The 25,019-nt window shown below is 40.2% G+C and overlaps 1 protein-coding gene across 2 annotated transcripts in view; it reads left to right on the plus strand.

Annotated features, from left to right (window-relative positions):
• Positions 1-11,840: 11,840 nt before the first annotated feature.
• The window catches only part of UBN2 (ubinuclein 2), a gene marked incomplete at its 5' end in the record, with an annotated part of 50,012 nt that continues 36,833 nt past the window's right edge, over positions 11,841-25,019 (plus strand). For both annotated transcript variants that reach the window (XM_081997473.1, XM_081997472.1), the window contains 3 exons: positions 11,841-12,308; positions 16,881-16,973; positions 22,907-23,008. In XM_081997473.1, the coding sequence (XP_081853599.1) occupies positions 11,841-12,308; positions 16,881-16,973; positions 22,907-23,008 (663 nt within the window). The remainder of the gene's footprint in view (positions 12,309-16,880; positions 16,974-22,906; positions 23,009-25,019) is intronic.

Raw genomic sequence — 25,019 nt, forward strand, 5'->3', positions numbered from 1 at the left:
TAACTAACTTGGCTTTCCATAAAAATATTTGCCAGAAAAACTTGAGAGTCTTAATTTGAAGGTGGATAATGAAAAATCCATAGTTTTACTTTGCAATTTGTTCAAATGGTTAAGTTGCCTTTGCTCTTTTAGAAATTGTACCTTAATTCTAAATTCAGGTTGTTTGGCCTTGTTTTCTAATATTTGATTCTTCCAGTGTTCATTTTTGCTGTTGGTTGTTAAAGCCTACCATTCTTTGTTTTGGTTTGTTTTTTTGGAGTTTTTTTTCAACTTTAGGTGTGCATAAACTGCAAGCAAGTCACCTCTCTAATAAAGATCTTAATCCCTTGTAAGGATATTTTCCAGGCTGGAAAACTGGCAATCAGTTTCTCAACATGTTTTTTTTTAAAGCATGGCCATGTAGCACTGGGTGTAATTTATCACTGTATGTGACATTGGAATATGCTCCTCCATACTGCTGCTTACTATTCTCCTCCATGTGTACTCAAAGAGTATATTCACCCTTTTGTCACCGAAATTGGAAATAAGCCTCGTAACACCAATGTAATGTTAAAAGACAGGCATTCTTTATTCACGGCGCCGGGAACACGGGGGATAGCTCCTCCTAAATCATGTTTGCTTGATCAGTTCAAAAATCAAACATTTATAGGCAATATTAATACATATTCATCAAGTTTCCATACAATGATTGGTTAAATATTCCTCGCCTCACATGTAAATGACCACACATGCTCACTATAATTTCTTGAGATTTTACTTCCTTAATCTTTTGAGTCGGAGGTTTCTTGAGTGGGTGGTCTCTGAGTCGGTGGTCGCGATCTCCCCCTGCCGGAATTACCTTTCCTACAAAGGTCACTTAAGCTTGGCAGCACTAAATAGACCTTCACGGGCTGTCGGTCCAATATGCAATCATTCACCCCACAGTCCTTTGTTTTAAGACAAGACTATAGAATGAATAATTACCTACCCACCAGACCGTAGAACTGACCAAGGTGTTCCTTCTTTCTAGCTACTTGTTATTAGAACCAAACATAATACCATGATCACAATGTTACACTTAACTCCTTGATAATTAAATCAAGATGGGAAGGGTTAAGTGGGTTCTCGAGCAACATTGCTGGTGCATAATGTTCTTATAGTTACAACTTGCTACAAATTCACAAACCTATTTTCTAACCCTATTTTATTTTAATTCCCTACCACCTTGGTTACACTTTTTGCCATATTATCACAGGGGGAGCTTGCATTAAATTGCTTCTCGACTGTGACATGACATCTAGGATTTTTCCAGAACTGGAATTTTCCAGGATACAGTCTATCATTCAGAAGAGACAACCTACCTTTAGCTCTACAAAAAATACACTCTGTTTGAATGGGCTCAGTTTTCCAGCTTATGCAGATCACTCTGTGTGACTATCTTACCCTCGCTAATTACTAGTCTGTTTCTCTGCAGCATTTTATTAGTGCTGTCTTACCTGCATCATCAAGGGATATGTTGGACTTTCCATCCTTCCAGGACCTTACTAAAGTAAACCCCCAAAACATTCTATGAATGATGACTGATGTCTACTTTTTATCATTTGTCATTCTCAACTTAACGTGTACCTTATGGATACTGTATTACGCTATTATATTAAATTAGATATATGACATTAAAATTTAAGTATTGCATTTGTATAACTGCAATACCATTGTATTCAGCTAAACTTGTAAAAGATCCATGACACGGGAGCTAATAGCTCCCATTCATTCTTTATTAGATGAACCTTACAGCGTCCCAGAAAGATTGATGGACTCCAGTTATTCAAGGCTGCTTGCAGAATTTGAAACAACTTTTCTTTGCCCTGTAAACACATTTAGAAGCCACACACCAAAAGCTTACTTTTGACTTTGTAGAGTTTAGACTTTCACTTGGAACAAATAAAGGAGGCATTTCACATCTCTGGGCAATGGACAGTTCCTAAATTCCTTATAGGTCTTGCTTAATTGATGAATTACACTAGCATCTATTTATAGATTTAAAAATAAAAATCTATATTTAGTAAGAGCTGTGACTTTTGAGAAGACACAATGTATTCTTCAAATAAAAAGAGAACTTCTGTTTCAATTCATACTTACACATTTTATTGTGCTTAATTGCTCCACATTATATTATTCTTACTAATTCTTTAAGAGAATTTAAAATAATGAATGCAATCAAATAAGTAATGATCTTTAAAATGTTTTTACAGTAGATCTTCAAGAACCTGGGACTTAAGTTTTATGGGACTTAAATTTTATTTTGACAGAAAATATGCTATGGGATAGTTTGTATCAGTTCACAGATACAGCTAAACCTAACTGAAAAGTGGGATAGTACCTATGCTGTTGTCTCTGAATGGCACTTTCATGGACCCTGGAATTGCATTGCTTTTCTGGAGTCCTCAAACCACACTTTAAGCTGGCCCTTAACTAGGGAAGAATGATGAGCCTGACTCCGCCATCTGTTCCTTGATCACTGTGAGCAATTTCCATGTGGTCAGTTCTATGAAAAACCACACGCAACAATGCAGAGTTATATAATATACAATAACATAATTTAATAATACATACAATAACGTTGAGATGGTTTCTATCACATAGAAAAGAACTATACGTCAATTCTCACAGTCACATTGCGCATTGTAATAGCTATAATTTTCTTTGATGATTTTGTCCTCCTTAAGCGTGATGGGATCATTATGCCCATCTACTCTAAAGCTACCGGTAATCTTTTTCTTGCCTCACATCAGTGGGTGAGACCATTATATGGGTAGCCATTATGTGACAAAACACAATGTCTTACTTTGCAGAGCTGGTGAATTAATTCCAGTTACATGAAGTAAATGTATCTCTTGAATATCAATCCATGTGTGATAGCAGTGTCTAAGAAAATTTTAGAAAAATTAAATTGCAAAAACTGCTAAATCAGGTCTTAAACTGCCTGGTATGTTCCCAATACTGATGGATATCATAATACTGGTATTCTGCAAGTTCTATCTTACTTTTGCCTGACTTACTCATGATGCCACATGTGCTGAACTTAGTCATCACTGAACAAACTGGAAAGTTACTTATTTATGTAAAACAATGGTGGCTTCCCCCACCATTTAAAGGCAGAAGAGCTATTTTCAGGTCACAGCAAAGTAATTTCTGAGGCAAGCTTTACAAGACTTCCCACTCAGTTTAGCTAGTTATCCCCAAACAGGTTCTGTCGCTGTGTCCACTTTTCATTTCTGCACATTCTCCTTCCCTGCCGAGTGTTTTCCCTTCCCATCTATCTAATAACTTGATTGGCCTTACAGGACTACCATGAAGCACTGCCAAAGTACTGCCGTTTCCCACATACCTCCTCCTCCCCTCGCCCCACCTCTGAGCATTACTTGCTTTGTTCTGCTTCACAGGCGAGATTTGGTCAGATTTATAAAATATGCTAAGTCCTATGGAGGACTAGAAGTCAGCACGACACTAAGAAATAACTTGGTCTCTTAAAACGGTGAGGAAGTATTCAGATAAGTACTCAATATAAGTTAAATCTGACTGTACAATTACTTAACAATGTAAAGGGGAATTCTTTTAAGGCCAGGAAAATTACATTTGCAACACAGCGGTCATACAGAAAATGTAGCTTGTTTTCACAAGCATTTCTGATATGTAGCATCCACTGTTCTTAAAATTGTCACTCCTATTGCTGCTATTCTACACTGGTTTTAATATTATCAAAAAATCTTTAAATTTCATACATCTCAAAATACAACTTCAGGTGGTAAGAAAACAGTTTAATAAAATTCCATTTGTCTATTTAAATTATTTATGTATGGAAAATGTTTTTTCATAAGTAATTTTTCAGATGCTATTTTTAATGCTGTGGCAACTCAAAAGCAGCTTTGTGTTGAATCTGCAAGCTCGGTATGTAGTTAATTCTCGGTGATGAATATGTGCTTTGGTTTTTGAAGGCAATTTGGCTTGGAAATAAAGTCATGGAAGTATGAAAATGCTGAACTGCACATGCAAAGTATGCTTCTGACTATTCTGATCGTAAGCTTGTATGAATGTTAAAAATGTGGTAATTTGTTTATGCAATCACCCTCAGCTGTCTGTGATAAAGTGCACTTACTTGGATGTAGAACTTTACGTAAGTAAAAGCAGTTTCCGAAGTGCTGAGAGGCATTAAAAAAAAAACTGGTTAGGAAATTGGATTTTTTGTAAAATCCATCTGAAAGCCGAAGGAGAAACTAGAGAAAAAAAATAAAGGAAATTCCTCCAAGGTCACAGCCAAATATTACATTGTATGTCTTTATGATTCCTAGAAGGTTGCTTTGCAATCTGAGGTGTATTATATGTAATTCTCAAAAAATGGGAGGGTGAACATTGCTTGACGGTTGTTTCCTGAACAGTAACTATATTCATTTTTAATATATTACAGTATTTAACAAATGAAATAATTTTTTATAATTATTAAAATATTTGTATTTCACTAAAAACCAGAAAATACCACAGCGTTGAGTGACCGAGGCTAGTCTGGCCAGCAGTCTGACTGGCTCCATTTTCATGGGCACTGAGACAGTGTTTGTCTTGTCCTCGGTCAGCACTCACAAGAGAAACCCTCAGCAAGAGCAGATCTATGGCACATTAGCTCTGTATTGCTGAGAATTACTTCCAGACCCTTTTACCTCATTAAACAGCATTACTACTGCTTTTAGTGTAGAAATTGTCATCCAAGCTGAGAACTCCCAACAGGGCCAACCTTTCTTACTCGTGTTACAGGTGGGTGGGGTAGCTACTTGAAATTGTGACTCATATATTCTTGTGCGTTTTTAATTACTATTGGAAGAATAAAACCAGCAGACAACAATACAGAGATAAGACAATAACCTGACTCCAAAGTTTTAGACAGGCTGGTAATCTTCAGCTGCCCTCAGGGATGCCTCCAGCCTGATAGAACAGGCTTTTTAGCGGAGATAAGCATCCCATCCTGCAAGCATCTTGAAAGAAATGGTGCAAATGAGGAAAAAAGTGAGGGACAACACCCCAGAGCACATAATCCCTCTCAATCTCTGTAAATATCTAGGTGTTTTTACACTCTCAAATGGGCAGCTGTGAATCATAAAAGAGCTACTATTAATGAAATCTATTCCTTCCAAAGGCAGCTCCTCTTCAATTTTAAACTCAGCTTAAGTACGGTTTGAGTGACATTGTTAGTCACAATCAACACGTGACAGGCAGATGCTCCTCAGTTTAAGTTTCTTCACCAGTGCATTGAATTCTGCTCCCTTTCTATACATTTGTATTTTTAATGAAAAAAGCTTTTTATTTTTCATGTTACCCTGTACTCCTCTACAAAATTTCTTTTGTGTTTATTTCCCATGTGCCACTTCTTGATATTTGTTATATTTACAAGAAAATTCCAGGGTTTTAGCTAAAAGGTTATTTTATTTTTGGTAATTCGGTGGTTTTAATTTTCTTGTGACCACTTAGAATGTATCCAGTTTTTTGCCTCTGTTTCTTCCTCCTCCTTAGAAAAGTAAAGGGTACACCTGCAAGGAGGAATTTCCTAGTGATTTTTGACTTCAATCTTCACTGCTTGACAGAGAAAACCTCTCAGATGCTGACATTCCCAAATTAATTTCAGTTAAGACATGGAGTCCACACACCACTTCACCTACAATCATTACTACTGGAGAAGTTTACATCTTATTTGTCAGCCTCAACTGAGTTCACCCTTAACATTAGGAAAGCTTAAAGATGAAAGTTGCATGCTTGCTCCAGCAAGAAATCTTGACACTGGATGCAGAAGCAAGTATTAAAAATTAAGTAAAAAATAAGCTGTAACTAGGAAAGTGTTCTTATCTTGATAGTTACAATTTACTTTGCTACCATTATCTCAGGGAACAAATTATCCATGTTCTGCTTGGTAAATGCACCCACTTAAGAGCTGATGTTTAACGTCTTAATATCTCACCTCCTCTCCAGGATGAAACGCTGTTCCCAACAGCAACTTCTTCCAGCAGCTTGCTATTCCTTGGCCAAGATGCAGTTCTTTCCATTTTCTCGCATCCCTTTTTCTTCCTAATCTGCTACTGGAAATGTAGCATTTGAAGCTTTCCATTTTCTCTGAGGTTCCTTTAAGTTAATAATCTTATTCTATTTATTAGCTTAAAGAATGTTACAATATTCTGTAGATCATAAAAATCACTAGTCCTACAGAAGTTGCGTCATTTTTGAAGGCCCCATTGAGAAATTGCACATGAACAGGGCGGATGATAGGTAAAAAATACCCCATCTTTGGTTGAGGAACTCACACTGCCATGACACATGGAGTCCTGTAAATCCCTTTACTTTTCTGACATGAAGACTTGCCCTAGTTTCTAGCTTCATTTTTAACGTAAGATAAAAGCCAACATTTTCTTTTCGTCAGCTACCTCCTAGATACCTAGTACTGCCATTTACGCTGTCCTGGCATTCAACATGGCATTGGAAGACCATTCCTTGTTTCAGGAAGTGGACAAAAGATGCACCTAAATCCACTTCTAAAAATCTTTCCAGTTACAGGAGCAGTAACTACCTTTTACATAAAATTTGTTGCTACTCCTAAAACTTCCTATGGTCATTGAAATCTTGAATTTTTCATCAGGTTTGTTGAAAGCTTGTCTTGAAGTTCTTGAAATGAATCCAGTGTCTCCTAGGCTCAAACTTTCATTCTCCAAGAAGTAAGGTTTGACCAGTTCCCCAGAAGCAATATACCAACACATGAGATAAAGTTCACAGTCATGGTTCCTCTGCCTTGAAATGGCGATAAATGAGTATTACTGCCCTGGTAAAGTATATCCTAATTACCTGAAGATAATGCACTTTTTCCAGTCCCAACATCTGGCATTTCTCTACCTGTCTACAGCCCTTCTAAACCACTGTTTACTTCACTGAAGAGGGTACTTAGGACTTTTTAAGGATGTGGCAGAGCAGCTGGTAACAACTCTAAGTACATGTGCCTGAGGAGAGAAAGCCAGAGGTATGTTCTGCAGGAAACAGTATTTTTAATTACAAGAATTAAACATTTTTTTAAAAAGGAGAAGGATCCTCTAGATAAAAGACATTATTTTTCAGAATGGTTTGCAGGGCATTGGTGCTTGGTTTGGAGAAAGAGAGGTGTTTTGTTATTCCTCGATTCTGGATCTGGCAGGAAGCAACTTAGTAAAACTGTAGGAGGGAAGCCAAGTTCAAAAAAAAGCATACTTGAATTCAGAGAGCCCCATTAAATAGAAAACCAGCAATGCCAGCCACACTGTTGGTGCAGTGGATTCTTGTGATGCAGCAGCAGTTCCAGTAAAAGCTCCACAAACACCATCCTACCTGCAGCTGTATCATCTCCGGACACAGCAATGAAAGTTGCAGATGCTATGGCAGCAGTTTCAGTGAAAGGACCATGAGGATCAACAAGTGCCTGGCTGGACCATAAGAAACCAAGATACCAGCAGATACAGTGAGGAAGCAACCCATAGAAAATTATGATATTCTCACCAAAAAAAACCCCAAAGCCCAAACCTGGTAGAAGCATCTCTTGGAGACTTTTGAGTGGTTGAGATCTAACTGGCACAGGCATGAACTGACTAGCAATATAGCTCCTACCTCAGTGTAGGTCGCAGTGCTCACCTTAATCGAAGCAGAGGACAAACTGCCATCCCATGCCAACCTAAGCTTGAGTGGGGAAACTTATCATTGATATAAGAGAACATGTTTTCCCCTACATTCCCATCCAAGGGCAACAGCCTCACCGCTCATGGAAGTAAAGTATTCAGCCTTTGAAACAGAAGCAAACTCCCTGGAGATAGACACAACTGATCTAAGGACAGCTCTGCCTTTTGATGGGACCCTGGGCCTACTGCTGTGAGGCATCCAGCCTGGAGGAAGCCATACATGCAGAACAGCAGCTTCCATTCAGCCTAGGAGAGCAGCTAGCACTGGTCTGTAATGAAGTAGGGTACAGCTCCGAGACTAACACAATGAACACTAACAGCCTAAAAGGAAGAGAGAGTGCTAGAAGTTTGTCTCCCGGGCAGAAAAGTCTTCCCAAGGAAGAGCAGGAGGATCCCACCTGCACCAAGGCAGAAGCCTCTGTTGGCTTACTGGGCTGTCTCCATCGTTTTCTGTATTTGAAACAAAGCCAGGTCAAGAAACTTCCACTCACCGATGTGGCTGTAGCACCTGTAGTTCTGAGAATCCACTTTGTATGATCTGTTCATACTGGCTTTCAACAATGAAATAAAAAGCAGCTTCAAATTCACCTTAAAGTTACTCTCTTTCTGCAGTTGTTACATTTTTTTTTAAACTCTTAATGTGCCTCTTTCAAGATTATTAAGTGTCCTTCAGATAACATACAAAACGAAGGAATCTGTATTCTGTGTTGGACTATTTTAGCATGGTCATATCCTGAGAGAAAGCAAAATAGTTGGCAAAACATATCTAATTACTTTTTAATTTTTTTTTTTTATTTTGTGCTCCACTGACAAGTGCAGCATATTATACTATGTACAAACAATACCTGAGACTGAGCTTAATGTCAAAGAACAAAACAGGTAGCACAACAGAAAAACAATTATGAAAAAAATACAAATCTAACTCCTCTTGAAACTGTTTGATATGGCACGAGCCCGGAACTCTTCTATTCAAAACTAAATTCCTGGAGACCTTAAGAATTAGAGGATTTGGTTTGTTTCTTGGGAGTCTTTCCTGAGTACTTCCAGTATCTTACACCAAATGTAATGATAATATATTCCAGTAACTGCTATGCTTGGATCTGCTGCCAAGTTTCTTTCTGATTTAGTTCAGATATACAGATCTAGAGCAAGCTGTCTTTAGTAACTTCCCTTTAAATTCAAAGATCCAGAACTACTGTTTGTCTAGTTGCATAAACAAATGTTGAGCCTCATAAAAAAAAGATGTGTGCTCCAAGATGCTCAGAGGTTAGATAACATATAAATATGAGGGTTTATTTGTCTAATTAACTCCCAGAGAGACAGGAAAAGGGGATATACAAAGAAACTAGCAAATATCTACAAAAACCTTAGATGTGAAAGGCTGCAATCTTAGAACGAATGGCTACCTAAAACTATTTCCAAGAACTACTTCTGTTTTTCTCTGTAACCCTATCATGGGTCAGATGACTTATTCCTATCCAGCGTATTTTTTTCCTACTTAAAAATGTGTTAAAAATCTGACCAGGATGTGCTTCCAGGTATATCTACACTACAACCAAGATAATTTACAGTACTGAATTCAGATAGTTGCAAAACTCATTTTCTTGTGGAGTACCTGTCCTACATTCATAACTTCTGAATACAGTATCTTAGAGGACTTAAAGACAGAACTCAGCTTTAGGTTGGATACTTAAAATGCTCAGCTTATCTTCACCCCTTTCCAAGGATATGTCCAAGTACTACCTGTGAACATAAATTGTTGTATTCCTGTTATTATTTCAATGTTTAGTCTCCCATCTGGTAACTGAAAACAAGCATTCAGCAGAGCCGCAGAAGAGCCCATGATTTCCACGTAAGACTCTTGTTTGCTGAGCAATAAATTACGCTTTTGCTGAGGAAAGGCCTTTTCCTACCATCACAAGGTTTAATGACATAGGCTACATCATAGAAACTGATGAGAACTAGAATCTCCCTGGCAGGATCTGCAGGTCTGGAGCTTAGCGATACTCAGTTTGAATCCAGAAATACATTGCTATTAAGTGCATCATCAGATAGCTGTATGGAATTCTCAACTGAAGAACAAGTGGGATTTCAAATTAATTTAATAAAATTAGTAATGACGCTAAATAATGACATAATAATATTATACATAAATGACATAAATAATGACATCATAATAATGACGCTAAAAGTAAAAATATATTTGATGAATACCTCTACTGAGCTTGGTAGTCATACTAGAACATGCAAGATTTTAAGATAAAACAAGTTCCTTTTACTATAAAGCTCAACAAAGACTTTCAAGCTTCAAAAAGGAGACAGCCTACGTTTCTCAGATCAGGTCAGTCATTCCACTGACTTCCTGCTGCAAGCTGTATTCCGGAATGTCCTCCATTCCCTGTTAGTGAAATCATAACTTTCAATAACACCGTTCTAGTGTCGTGGATCTTCTCTGGAGCCTAGGTGAAAGTAAGCAGTCAAGTCAAAAGACTTCATATGCAATGAGAGGAAAACATCAAGCACTTTGATGAATGCAGTTTTGAAAGTGGAGTAATGTGCTGCACAGAATGGTCTGCTATAATTATCCAAAATAATATACATATGTAAACTATGTTTGCTTTGCATAACATGAGTGCATTTTTAAAAAGAGAACAAAACCCCTCCTACCTAGTGTTTCTGAGGCTAAAAAAGAGCAAAAAATGGTAATGCCTTTCTCTCTGCTCCAATGAAGTTGAAGAATACAATGCACATGAAGATGTTCATAGCTTCCTGCAACTTAGCAGTGCCTTGGTGGCACACCTCCATCTGGAAATACGAGCCATCAGTCTGTCGAAGTAGGTGGTGACAGACTACATCGTTTGCAGGCAGCTCTTGCTCACGAAGGACGTCTCTGCTGCTCAAAGCCTGCCTTCCTTGTGTTGTCCCGTGTAGAGGCCAACTCTTCCTCACCAATCCACAGCAGCTCACTGCAGCCAGAACGACTATCCTACAAGCCCAAGCATGGCCGCAGAGCAGGCTACCCTTCCTCAGAGGGCAGGTTGGTGGCCAGAGCAGTGCCTGCTGTTCTGCAGGAGCAGGCTGGACTCAACCCTTTACGGAGCAATTTTATCAAATCCTGATTTTCTCATGTGATCCAGCAGCGCTTCATACGGTGTGTGTTGATGCCATTGAGACAAGACGCGTTCATACCGTCGCCCATGCAGCCTGGAAACGGTCGGTCTCCCCCGCAACTGAACTCTCGATCGTGTTTAGGATTTAAAGGTGTTTTTCTTCTGGTGACTGACCTACAGCTGCTGAATCCAAGAGGCCTCAAATCACCTTTCTCTAAGCAGGCCCGCGGGCCCGGCAGCCATCCCACGCTGCCGCGAAAGGACGAGCGTTGTACAGCCCCGTCAACACCCGCTGCCGGCGGCGGAGGCAGCCCCGGTCCCACCGAGGACTCCCGCCGTCCGGTCAGCACGAAGCAGCTCGGGCCGAGGCTGCCCCTCCCCGCTTCAGCGGGTCCGCGCAGCGCCTCAGGGGAGGTGGGGGATCCCCGCCGAGGCCGCTCTCCCGGCGCCACGGCCACCCTCGGGCAGCCGCGAGGTGGAGCGGTCAGGGGAAGCAGCGGCGGTGCGGACGCCATTGCGCCGCGCCGATGTGCCGGCGGGTGGGGACATCCAGTGCGGCTCGGGGCGGCCGGGAGGGTGGCGAGCGGTCGGGTGGGCCGCGGGCCCTTTAAAGCGCCGACGGCAGGCAGCGTGCACATCGCCAAGGCAACTGGGGGCGGGCGTCGGCGGCCGCAGCGTGTAGGCGTCGGCGGCCGCGCTGACGTCGCGGGGAAGCTGAGCAATAACAACAGCGACGCGGGGCGGTGCGCCGGTGTCGCCGTCCGTGGTGCGCCTGCGCGGCCTGCGGGCCTGCTTCTATTTATGTGGGGGGGCGCCAAGATGGCGGGGGTGGAGGCGGCGAGGAGAACGTAGGGGGCAGCTCCGACCGGGCGGCGGAGGGGGGGGGAGGGGAGAAGGAGGAGGAGGAGGAGGAGGAGGAGCCGCCGCCGGTGGGAGGGAGCGCAGAGAGCGGTGTCACCGAACGCGTGAGGCGGGGGCCGGCGAACGGCGGGCGGGGGGTGGGGGGGGGCGGCGGAGGATGGCGGAGCCGCGCCGGGTGCCGTTCATTAGCCTGTCACCCGTGAGGCGCCGCGAGGGCGAGAGCCCGGCGCTGGAGCGGGAGCCGGGGGGCCGCGAGCCGGAGCCGCCGCCGGCGGGCCGCGAGGCGCCGCTGTTGGCGCCGCCGGAGCCGCCACACGAGCTCTCCCGGCCGGAGCCGCCGCCGCCGCCCCGCGAGAGCGCCGTCCGCCTAGAGCCGCCCCGCGAGACCGGCCGGGCCGAACAGCAGCCGCAGCGGGAGCCCCCCCGGCCCGAGCCGCCGCCGCTGCCGCCGCCGCCGCAGCTACCGCCGCCGCCGCGCCAGAGCAGCCGGCAGGAGCCGCCGCCGCCGCAGGAGGCGCTCCCGCTCCGCCAGACGGTCCGCCTGGAGGTGGTGCTGAAGGACCCCACCGAGGAGGGCTGCGTGGAGTTCAGCTACCCGGAGCTGCTGCTGTGCGGGGACTCGCGGGTACGCGACCTCTCCTTCCCTCTCCCCTCCCGCTGGGCCGGGCCCCGCCGCGCTTCCTCCCCAGCCAGGGCCCGGCAGACAGCTGCCCGCGCCCCCGGCCTTGCTGATAACGTTATCGGTCGCCCCGTCCTGCTCGGGGGTGGTCCCGGCCCGGCGGGGCGGCGCCCTGGAGGGAAGTCCGGCGGCCTCGCCGGCACTCCGGGCTCCTCCTGGTGCTGGGGCTGCGCCTGTGGGGGAAGGGGAGGCTTCGCACTTGTCGCCCCTGAGCTGGCCGAGGGCCCCCGGGGGGCTTTTCGGGGGGCTTTTCCGGGCGCTCCTGGCATTTGCTGCGAGCAGGGGCGGGGGAGCGCCCCTGTCTGGTGCCCCGCGTACCCCGGCTCTCCTCCCCTCGCCTTGCCTGCCCAGGCAGCGGTAGTGTTGCGTCCTCCCTCCTTGGGAGCTTTTTGCGGCAGCTGAACGAAACTGTTACAATGTGGGTCTGTGTTCTGGATTGTCTGTGGGCTGTGTGCAGGTAAACGAAGCGTTACTAGCCCGGCTCTGCTACAAGCCTTGAGAATGCAAGTCTGCCAATGCTCAGTGAAGTGAGCATTGGCAGACTTGGAGATGAGTTTCTGCAGTCTTGGGGAGGTGGGGGGCAGGGATGAATGAGAGTTAGCGTTGTTGAAACTAGAACCTCACCTGTAGCTGTCAAGAACTTAATTCAAGAAAAAAAAGTACTTTCTCTTTTCCCATTCCTCCCAACCAGAAACTCATTGGTACTCGTGCTACTTTGATTTTTAAGGAGAAAAGCTTGTGCAGACAACTTTAAGCAGCAGACAGCATTAGCCTATCAACAGGACCCAGTGTTCAAGTAGGAAGAGAGATGCAGGTCCTTAAGCCCCTCATTCCTACTGACTTGAGGATACTGGTGAAGTTGCACTTGATTTAAATAGTTGTGGCTCCTTTTAATTCCGGTATATGGACCATTTTAAAGAACGTTTTCATCTTCTTGGCAAGGGCAGAGGGTAAGGAAATAACTACTATTGAGATGGCTGCGATAGATCTGGTGATAAAAGCAGACCTCAAATACCACTACTGATATCGCCATTGGATTTTTACATCCAGCACAAACTCAAGAATGATTAAAACCTCTGTTTTATGAACCAAAGTATTTCTAGATGATGGTGATGCCATAACTATACTTACCAGCCTGCTGACTTTTTTTTGTTCTGTAGTAGGAGGGATGTAGAACTGGATTGTGTTCAAATGTGGAAGACAGAAAAATCAATGACACTGTTTTTTAATCCCTCTGAGGTCTTCTGATCCAAATTAAAAGGTTCCTTCTGTTCATCCTCTCCTACAGCTGGTGTGGGCAAACCGTGCCAGTTCTGACTCTTCTGAATTGTTGTAGCAGTAGTCTACTGCTCTCTGAAGTGCCGTCTTTCTGAGCAGTTCTTGTATGAAGGTGCAAATTGTGTTAGTGTTTGAAAGTGGTTCAGTATGTGGAGGTTGACTTTTCCCCTTGTAAGTTGCCAGTTCCCTAACTGCCTTTTTCTTTACGTTGGTAATATGTTAATTACATAATCGGGGTAAAATGACTTTATGTAGGTCTGATGCAAGTTCCATGTCTGCTGAGGGGAGCATTGGTTTAGTAGATTTTTGGTACAATTGGGATCAGAGACTGCTTTTAAGACAGAAATAGTGATAGAAATGCTTTGTAAGAAATTATGTATGTTTTTCAGCTCTCTATAGAGTCCAAATTGAAATGAATGGATCATAATGTCCTGTCTGTTGCTGGACTGTGTGGAACAGTCAGCTGATTATGTAAAACAGTGTCATCAATAGTGATCCTTTTAAAGTGATTCTAGACCTTTATTCTTGTTTGAAAACTGATATGTATGTGGTCTGTCAGTTGAACTTTTTGCTTGCTATATGGTAGAAGCTGGAAAAGCTACTCTGATAGGGACTTAAAACCTTGTATCAATCAGCATGAAAAGAGAGTGGAAATGTGCATTTTATCCAGCAGTAAAATTAGTGCATACTGGTTCCTTCATACTTTAAACAAATACAAAAGAACTTGCTCAGCACAGTCCAGGAGGTTTAGGATGACAGGACTATTTTATCCTGGTTGTTCTCAGACCAACAAATTATGTGATACGTTCAAAATCCTAAAACTGAAAAAATTGTGAAAGGAAAACTGATCTTGCTTTTGGAGTAGAGTAGCTCTGATTTTATACCGGTTAATGCAGCAGAGAAAACTACCATGATAAAAATGAAGCTTGACCAAGAAGTGCCTGCCCTCTACCTCTTTTCTGCAGAATTTGTGAGTTTTACTCTTTCTAGGTAGGTAGTAACTAGTTGATAGTTAATGCTTTGGTTTTAAGTGGAGTTTTAGATTTCTGAATTTGTTGTTGTTTTAGTAATGAATCAGTTTAAAATGAACAGTTTATATAAACTTAGTTATGTAAACTGTTTTTGTAGGGTAAAGATTAATTGGGTTTTCTGAAAGCTATTATTGACTCCTGATCCCTTATATGAAATTGCTCAACTTCCTTATAACTATTCCGATTAAAGTTCCATATTACAAAATGAGGAGCTTGTCTTTCTATCTTGTAGTGTTGCTTGGAACTGGAGCAACCAAGAAAGTTCTCCAGAGGCAGGCTGTTCTGGGAAAGGAAGGGCTGGTGCACAGGAATAATTTAAAGCATTGCTTTAATAGGTCTCTTAATAGAACAGTAGAGAATCCCAAAACTTATTTGACAGGGTGAATGCAACTTTTTTTAAATTCCAAATTTGGGTTCCTAGCCTGAATCAGAAAGTAGTGGAAATGTTTGCATTAGAAGCTTGTGCTGTCCTTGCCCTGCTTTTTTGCCTTGATAAAGAGAACATCCTTTGATAGGGTTGTTAGTAGATTTCATCTTTTGGTAGGAATTATTTATGTAAAGTTTTTGTATGCCAGTAATAACTTAGTGTGGTTGAAGAGTTTATTTGCCTCTTAAAAACTGGCAGAAGTAAAAGTGCTCTCCCTTTTCTGTTGGCACAATCGAAGCTTGGTGTGTAAATTGTAACTCGGATGGACCAGAAGGCCAAGTTGGCTTCTGTCAAGCAGGCTATAAAGGTGCTGAAGTAGTAATCTCTTAAAATTACAGCGAAGTCCAATACAGCTGTCCATCAGAGCTCTTAGAAGCTGTAAAAATGAAAACTTGTTCGAATTTGAGATTCCCATAGTGCTTAACTAATTAAAGTGATAGTCAGCTACAGCTTTGAGAGTTTGGTGGAGAGAGGCAAGTTAACCTTTACGTACTAAATTTTGCTTGACCTCTGACCTTAGCCTTGTCTCATTTCACAACTCAAAAAAACACACACTTGCCTAGCAGAAGGTATGGATTAAGTTTTCCCAGCTAAAAGTAAGGAAGTCAGTGTTGCATGAATTGAGCAGTGTTTTATAGTTGGTTATGCCTGCAGGAAATGCATGTGTAACTTACTAGATGTTTCAGGATTAACTGTAACATCTTACATTTTCTCAACTGAGTACTTAAAGAAAAAATTAAGATAATTATGTGGTGTTTTGCTCAGCTTACTTTACTCATTACACTAGTCTTGATACTGTTGGGCTAGCTTGTCGTTATTTGGTTGCCATTTAGTCAATATATTGGCTTTCCAGGCTGTAGAGGAAAGATCTTGCTTTTTGGAACTTAGTGTTTCTTTATTCTGTCTTAGTCTACCATAAATCTTTGTTTATTCGTTGATGAGTGGTCCATGTGCAGTGAAGTTAGTTGCCACCTATAAAGTTCTGTAAAATGGAACTCCGTTCCACCATATTTTAGCTTCCAATAATTACTGTATTTTATGTGAACTCTAATTTGAAGAAGATAGCCCTGCCATACCTTATTTCTGAAAAAAAGAGGCTCTGTGTATATGCTTGATTGACTTCTTGTCAGTGAAAATCTTTCTCTCAAAAAAAAAGGGGGGGGGGAGGGTACTTCCTGCTTATTTGTATAGCTGGAATATTAAGCCTTTGTTGTCCTTGTGGCTGCAGTAGTGGCAATCTTGTAGAATTCATGCTGTGATTACTGAAATTATCTGAAGAAAGGAAAAAAATAACAGTACAAGAGTTAAAGGAGTTACATTACTAGTTATATGGTTGTAACTTGCTGAGCTTTTTAGTCTTCTGGTTGCTTCCCTGATGATTAGCATACAAGGTACAGTAATTATGTATTTTATCTAGAAGAATCACAGCACCAGTAAGAGGCACCAGTGGAAGCAGAAGTGAAAAGGAGTTAGTTGTCTCTTTGAACCTCAAATGGCAGTAGTTCTCTCATGCTTGGAGTTGAGGTTGTAGTGGAATGATTGGGCAAATATAAATCTGTGTATTTATCAGTTTTTCTGCTTGTGGTCGCATTAGAAGAAAAGTAACTGAATGATAATTGAATGGGTCAAACTAATTTTTATAGAATAAAGTAAGTGTTTGGACTCTCTTAGCATAAATTCTGACCACTTAGTGATCAGAGCACTGTTTACTGACATTTAATGCGTTTTTATTAGATGCATACTGTGTGTGTCTTATGGAATGAATATTTCTGCATTTTTCAGAAGAAATCGGTTCACTTGGAAGATCCATTTAATGATGAACAACGTGAGCGGCATGAGGTAGAAATGCTAGCCAAGAAGTTTGAGACGAAATACGTGAGTTACTGTATCTGTATTAAAATATACAAATATTTAATAGTAATAACTTATGATGCTATAGAGATGTTAACATAAGATTTTTTTCCTGAATAGGGTTGCTAATGTAGTGTCAAATGAACTCCATACATTTTGAGCTGGCTGTCTCATTATATTTCATTTGAGCAGCTTGAAGCTGCTACAAGCTTATTAGACAAGTCTGCTAAATAGATTTAGTCTATTTAGTCTATAGGATGTTATAGCTTGTGAAGCTATTCTTGGAGAAGCTTCCTATATAAATACAACTGAGTAATAGATGCGGGTCAATACTCATGATAAATGCTGTGCCAAAGGAAAGAATTTTTATGTAATGCTGTTGTGAACTATTGAACGACTCTTCTGTTTGGGCTAAGTACTGATGAATCTTGATGAATTTCTGACTAGTTTGGAATGCTTCCATAGGAAGTTCTTGTTGCATAATAAGTCATTGCTTGATGAGTTTATCTTGTAGCTGCCAGCTGCCTAAAGATACTCGGCTGACTCCTGAAAGTGTAGCATGAATGACTTGAACAACACTAGGTACTAAAATAAAGAGGCTTTCACTAATAAATGAAGGTAGAAATCAGAAAATGTTGTCTAAAACCACACCCAAATAGGTCTTTAAGAATACATATGGGTAGGGTTGGGTGATTAATTCTGAGCTGGCAATCAAAACTCATCATCATGCTTAGGCATGTTGATATTCTAGATTACTAATAGAGCACCTTTATAATAAAGAGAGGAAACAAGAGCAGTCATTTGTATCTTTTGCTGTTAATATACATAATAAAATCTTTCTTGTCTTGATTTTATTTGGATTTTTTTCTAACAAAGGCAGATTTCTCTGAGTACCTGGTCTATATATTCTGTAGAAGTAATTACTGTTTCAGGACATGTTAGCTGTGATACATAACGAAAGTCCTTAAACTGGAAATAATAATTTTCATTTCTTGGAGGGATTGATGGAACCCAGTATACCCAGTGTGAATTGAGAAGGCAGATCCGGAATATTGTTTGCTTATCATCTGAATGATAAATTATTTTTTGAATGTGAGAGAAAAATCGTTAAACTGTACTTTTCTAGAAAACTCATTTCCATAATACAAGGTCAGGATTTTATAATGTCCTGAAACAAGTTACTTAACTACAGCAGATGAAAGTCAGTATAGAGCATGTAAAGCAATATATGTAGGAGGGAGTGGTAGTAGAAGCAATCTAATTTTACATATACGTTTATGCATACATCAAAGCTAAACATACACATTTATGGACAAAACATGGTGTTACTAGACTTAGGAAAACAAGTTCCATGCTCAGTAGTCATAAAAAGAGGCAAATAGATACTTTCAACTATTAGAAAGCAGTAGGTAACAAAAACTATCAGTTCACAACAGTTTAAATTTATGGTGTACTTGTATCTCGATTGTTATTTGCTATTCTGATTTTTTTTGCCTTTGTCATTCTCTGCTGTACGTTATGCCCCTAAACCCTACAAAATTCCTGGAAGGGAAATGTCTTCTATATAAAGAACAACTTAATAGGTTAGGGCCACTAAGCATGGAGGGTGGCGAGGGATTTATAGTTCTTGTGTCAGATACTCCCTGTCCTTTCTCTCTTCCAATACAAGAACCATCAGTCTCTACTTACCCTCCATGTTCAGAGGAATTGCATCTCTTACACTGACCCAGTACAATTGTTCATGTTCTGACAACATTCAGCCATCTTCTAAATCTTGTTATGAGGTGCTTGCTCCCTAGCTTAAACTAGAACAGGGATCCTGTGAAGTAGATACCCAGTCTTCTCTCTTTTACAGCATTTTAGTGTAAAAGCAATCACTGGTTGTATGAGAAAGTAGAGTTTCTTTTTGATTTGCAGGAAGTACTATATTCTTCTTAAACTAATAAGGTATCACTTACCTATATCCATTTAAAATGGAGTCAGTCTTTTTAATCATAGCACACATGGCAGTACTTCTGAAAAAATGTGATGTGTGAAGAACAGTCTTCCTTGAAGACTTTTTACTACTTTTCAGATTAATTCCTGTATTCCTAATCAAATCAGTACAGTATTGGGTATATCTTGCAGATAAGAAAAAGCCTATGAATAAATGCATTTTCGTAAAACAAGATGCATAAAGTCAATGTACCATTTGTTTACTTGATTATTCAGAACTTTTTTGCAATTGCTGCATGTTTTAAACACCAGCATAAAAATCTGTTCCAACTGGTTCCATTTTCATTCTTCTGATTACTGTTATTATCTAGACAAAATCAAATGCTCTGTGTTATAAAAACATGATAATGAATCTTGGATGATATTGTACCTAATGTAAGAATTTTTAGTGGATCAAAACAAAGGTCCATCTAATGAATGGTAGCATAGTCCTCTGACACTAGTAGAATCTCTTACTTGAAAGCATAACACAGTAAGTGTGCATTGATAGTAGTTTGCTGTGCCTGTATAGCAGTCTGTGACTTATTTCCCGAAGCCAAAGGACACGTGTTTAACTACCCTTCATATAGCTTTCTGCCATAAATTTGCCAGATCATTTTGGGTTCATTGAATTTCACATTGTGTTCCATGGCACTGAGTATTATGTTGATTATTTTGTATGAAAACATACTTCATGTTTAAACCTGATTCTTGGTGCTCCATAGTTAAAGCCAAGTTTAAACCTGGTGCTCCATAGTTTCTGTATTGTAAGAAACCGTGAAGTATTTCCTGTTCTTCTGCATGCTGCATGTAATTCTGATGCTGTCATCTAAATTCAGCCCTTTTGTTGCCCAGCTGAAGTGTCTTAACATTCTGTTACTGTACAGAAGCAGTGTTTTTTACCTTTAAACATCCTTGTTGGCTTACTGTTCCCTTTTTTTTTGTTCTAATTTCTTTTTTTAAATGAAGGATATTAATGGTAGGATGCCCTGATTTATCAGTGATATAATGATTTCTGGTTTTGTTCTCTGTTACTCTTTTTCATAAGTCCCAATTCTTTTATTTTTTGATCACTCTTGATTGTTGAGCAAATGTCAGAATTGTGTGGTAACAGCTACAGTGCTTCCTGAGCAGTATAACATATTGGGAGCCAACTGTAGTTTGGTTTTTCTTCTTTGGGTTGTACTTCATTTGTGTGGATTACCTTGCTTTTATTGATACTGAATTCAACTGATTTATCATACTAAGTTCAGAGAAACTGAAGTCTTTCAGTTGTCTTTTTTTATTTACTATCCTCAGCAATTTCTGTCATCTCACCCCTGCAACTGGTAGCCCTCTCTGTTGCTTCTAAAGATGAATGAATACCCATTCCTTGGTGATTTCACTGATTACTTACTTTGCCAAAACGAAATATTTATTCTTACCCTTTCTTCCCTAGCCTTAAGCCAGACGTGAATTTGAGTGGACCTTCCCTCTTATCCCATGATAGTTTCTTGTCTTTCAAGATCTTTGGACCTTTTTTAAAGCATTTGAAGTACTGCTTCCTCCTACCAAAATTCTTTCCCGCTCTGGAATACATATATATATTCTTGTGCCTGCTGATTCTGTTCTTTATAACTTCATTAACTTGCCCAATATAGAGATCAGATGTACTGGTTTATAGACTCTGCTGTGGCCCTTGGGAGATTCTTTGAAAACTGGCATTGCATTTGCCACTTTCTAGTTGTGTTGAGCAAAGGTTGTTTGCACCTTAGGTTACCTACCACGGTTAATTTGTTGAACTCGTATTTAAATTTTCTGAATGTGTACTATTTGCAGCCTCAGGAACTAGACATCTTAATTTGTTCTAATATCTTGTCTGGTTATGTTCTGGGACAGAAAATTTGCAGGAACCCTTTTGGGAAAGGTGAAAAGCTTCATTGGTAAAACTTTCCTGAACTGCTGCATAGTAAACACTGATGCAGATAATCCCTTCAGTTCTTCTGCTGTGGTCTTGCGCTTAACATCTTCATCATATGGACTTTCAACGCATTTCCTTAAACATAACAGGGTAGAAGCAGCCTGAAGGAAGTCCTCTGTGTATGAAATGGTTCAGATATTTTCATGTCTGAATACAAGTTACTATTTTAATCCTGCTTTTATTCAGCTATTATGAGACTTCTTTTTTTTATTAACTTTGTTCGTATCTGCTCTGTTTTTATGAATAACAGCCAGTCAGAATGCATTGAGAATTTAAAAAAAAAAAAAAAAAAAATTTAATGCCCATACACTGAAATCATAGGATAGCTATTGCTGCAAAAGGATTTTGGACTCACAAACAAGGATGGTGATGGTTACTTGGACTTAGTAAGAGATGTGGTGCAGAGGTGGTTTGCATTACACATTAGTGAGAGCAGTAGAGGTAAAGTATAGTTTATGTAGCATTCTTCAGACAGCCTGCTGGCGCCTCAGTCAGAATCATGAGAATTACTTAAGCTTTTGCAGTGGAGTTTAAACAGAATTCTTAAGTGCTACACTTACTTTTCTAAGATTTTTTTTCTTTCTTCTCTTGTCCAAACTTTTTTTAAAAAGGAAAAAAAAGTACCGCATGCAGTCATTCAGATGTTTTACCAGATGACTGACTGTAGGGGATGATAGGACTGATAGAAAATAGCTTGGAAACCTGAGGCGTGGAATATGGCTTGGAAACCTGAACTAAAAACAGAACTCACCTTTGAGGTTATTCTGCTAGGACTCTTGCATTTATTTATTTAATTATACTTGAGATTCCTGTTTGCTTACAAGAGTGCATCCTTTACTTAGTTACAAACTTGAATTCTTGCAAAATATTTTTAAAATGGAGGTGTTCAGCTTACACCTCTTATAAAAGAGCAAGGATGAAACCTCCTTTGAACACTGTCTACTTACTTAGTAACAAGTGGGTTGTGATATTTGGATGTCAGAACTGAAAAGACTCATTCTAAACATTCTTAGAACTCTAGGGTACAGGCAGAGAAGTTTCAGGAGCAAGTCTTCTCAAATTCATGGAAGAATACTGCTTACCAGTTCAGTGAAGGTGGTGCTTTTTGGAGAATTTTATCTTTTAAGACTTTTATATTGACAATTTTGACAATATATGGGAGTTAGAAAACTGTGCCTTATATCCAAGTAGATTCTCATTTGTATAACTAAGTTTAGATTACCTGAAAGTTTGAGCTAGGTGCGAGTTTTTACTTGACTTGGTTTAACAGTAAAACTTTCACATGAGGAAATTACTTACATGTTAAAATGAGGCTTACTGTCTGCAGGAGGTAAGTGAGCCCACACTCTGTGATGCAGCTTCTGGCTTTAAGCTACTCAAGTAACCATTTTATGTCCAGTCCTATCAACTGAAATAACGGCTCTTGCATTTCAAAGGATTTTGTCTTAATATGTTTTTCTTCAGTTATGTTTTATGAATGCCATAACTTCTTGAAAACTCATAGACACCATATCTGCAAGTACCAGATGAATATTTTTCTTTTTTGGCTTAGGCTTTACTCTTCTGTGGAGAAGCAATCCATCTTGTGCAGGGAAACCGAATGCTAGGCTATCAGTATTTTCCTTTGTAATGACTCTGTAACATACTGAAAAACTTAACACTTTCTAAATTATCTTGGTCCTTCTATCACTAGTAGTCCTATTGCTATGTTTTAAAAACATAGGGCAGTGAAACATATCTAAATAGGAAATCTTAGGAAGATCTCGGTCATGTAGAAACCAGGTGGCTAGTGAATACCTTTCAGTGATGATTCCGGTAAGGATATAGTAAAGCATGTTTGCCAGAACTTGTTCCTCTGTGAAAGTTTTTATTAGTCATCTGGACCATCTTCAAGAAAGCATCCAAGAAAGCAAAACTGCTAATTCCCTGAATGACCATCCCTCCAGTGCCTTTATGTTTTGTAGACTTTAGTACATTGCTTTCCCATTTCCCAAATTATTATAACGCTTGCTTTTGTTTTCAGGGTGGAAAGCCCCACAAACATCGGAAGGATCGCCTGCAGGATCTAATCGATATAGGTTATGGTTATGATGAAACAGACCCTTTCATTGATAATTCTGAAGCGGTAAGTAAGCCTCATCAAAGCAGCAGCAAGAAATAAGACAATGCTTGGGTTTTTTTTTTTGATAAAGAAGAAAGGTAAGGGAAAATACTTTGTGCCCATATGTAACTGGTATGGATCCAAAGGGCATACTACTTTGGGAATCCAGCGAATAATTGTATTTGTAGTGTCATTCAGATGTCATTATGCACTGCAAGAATTAAGGCGGCTATTGCTATATCACATAATTCTCCAGCTTTAGAAATTAAATTATTTTTATTTGTGCCCTTCATTTACTGTGGACTGAAATTACACTGGCTTTGTTTAGTTTCTTTTACTAGTTATCTGGATTATTACTAGATTATTGGTGTTAGATTTCCTGCATTAGATCAGAATACTATTCTGCTCTTAAAAAACAATAAGAATAGGATCATTATTCCAAACATTCACTGAATATGTCTGAAAAATTTGAGACAAAACAGCTTGGTTAAGCAGCAGGATATTACAGCTAGCTTTGTTGGAATATTTTTCAGAAGTGAAAACACATCTCCAGGTAAAAGAAAAAGGTATTAGTTAGGTGCAGGCAGTATCAGGGGTATTAGGAGGTTTATAAGAGAGCACTTGAAGATATCTTAGAGATGATAAATGAAATCATGAAAATGAGGAAGAAGCTTAGAAGAGAGAGTGGGTGATATAAAAGTTTGGAGACCTCCTATAATTCTTTCATCAGGAAGAAGTAGGTGTACTGTTTTGTCAAGTGAACACAAACAAAAAAAACCCATCAAAAAACACCTGACAATTTAGACAACCTTCAGTTTTCTCCGCTGCTGAGTGACACTGGACAAAGCAGCAATGGTGCTCTGAAGAGGAAGGAGCTAAAAGTCTGAGTGGAAAGGAAAGATGGTGAAAAGGAGTTGGTGAGAAAAGCATAAGGAAAGCCCCGAAGTGAAGTGCATTGCTTAGCATACATTATGTTGAGCCTCCATTTGAATGTGGTTGTAGATCTGGGAAATTAAACTTTGTAAAGAGCTTCTGTGAACACTGAGCTATGAGGTTTCTAGCATATCGATGCTGCAGTGAATATTGCACTTAAGAGCTGTGTGAGGAGTACAGAAGGCATGCTGCAGAACTGATACCTACTTGAGCAAAAGAAGTTCAGTTGTTAACTACAGAGGATAACAGGCAGAGCTCATCTGTGTGTATTGTCAAGTTTTGAAGTAGGTCTGAAGGCACATGAGCAAGTTGCATGAAAAGAAAGCTTGCTGTAGATGCCTATTGTAGCTTGCATTAATTTGTCCTTTTTCTTTGTCTAGATTAAATTTTTAGTTGAACTTGCCAATATTAAACTGTCTTATCATTAACCCTCAACTTTTGATTGTGCTGTTGGAACAATATTTGGGCCTAAGCCTTGGTATGGCCTTTCCAGAGGTCAGATTCTGATCTTCAGCTCAGTAAGAACAGATGTGCTTCATTCCTGCTGAGAAACCTCTTGAGCCTATAGGCTTATCTGGCTTCTCACTGTTGCTTAAGTTAACCATCCTCAGTTTTGAAATGATACAGGACCCAAGTTGTGTCTTGTTTTTTCTGGATTTATTGTGACCTATCCCAGATTTGATATGTGGTTCTGATAACTTTCAGTACTGATACTACAGGTCTGTACCAAAGGTGGACATGAGTCTAGCAGGGCTGAACGCTCCCTGGTGTATTAGTACTTCTCATACTGTCCCTCCTTCCAGTGCTGCTGTTGTTACTAGCAGCAGATCTGTTAGATCTGCAGGAGCATTTACTTCTGATATCTCTTGCCAGGCTCCTTGCAAGAACATACAAAAGGCAGTTGTTAGAGGACCAGATGGTTGCATCATGTGGTAGCTGTAGAAGCCACTGGGGAGAATGGTGTATTCTCTAAAGATTGTTCTCCTGAACAAATTGTTATGCCTTGTGTCTGCATTACAAATACAGGCTAGTGAAAGGCCATCTCTGTTTTGCTTTTATCCCCATTTCTATATAGAGAAGAAGAAGAAAAAAAATGCACTGC

The sequence above is a fragment of the Phaethon aethereus genome (assembly GCF_964289735.1).
Source record: "Phaethon aethereus genome assembly, chromosome: 1".
Classification (NCBI taxonomy): Eukaryota; Metazoa; Chordata; class Aves; order Phaethontiformes; family Phaethontidae; genus Phaethon; species Phaethon aethereus.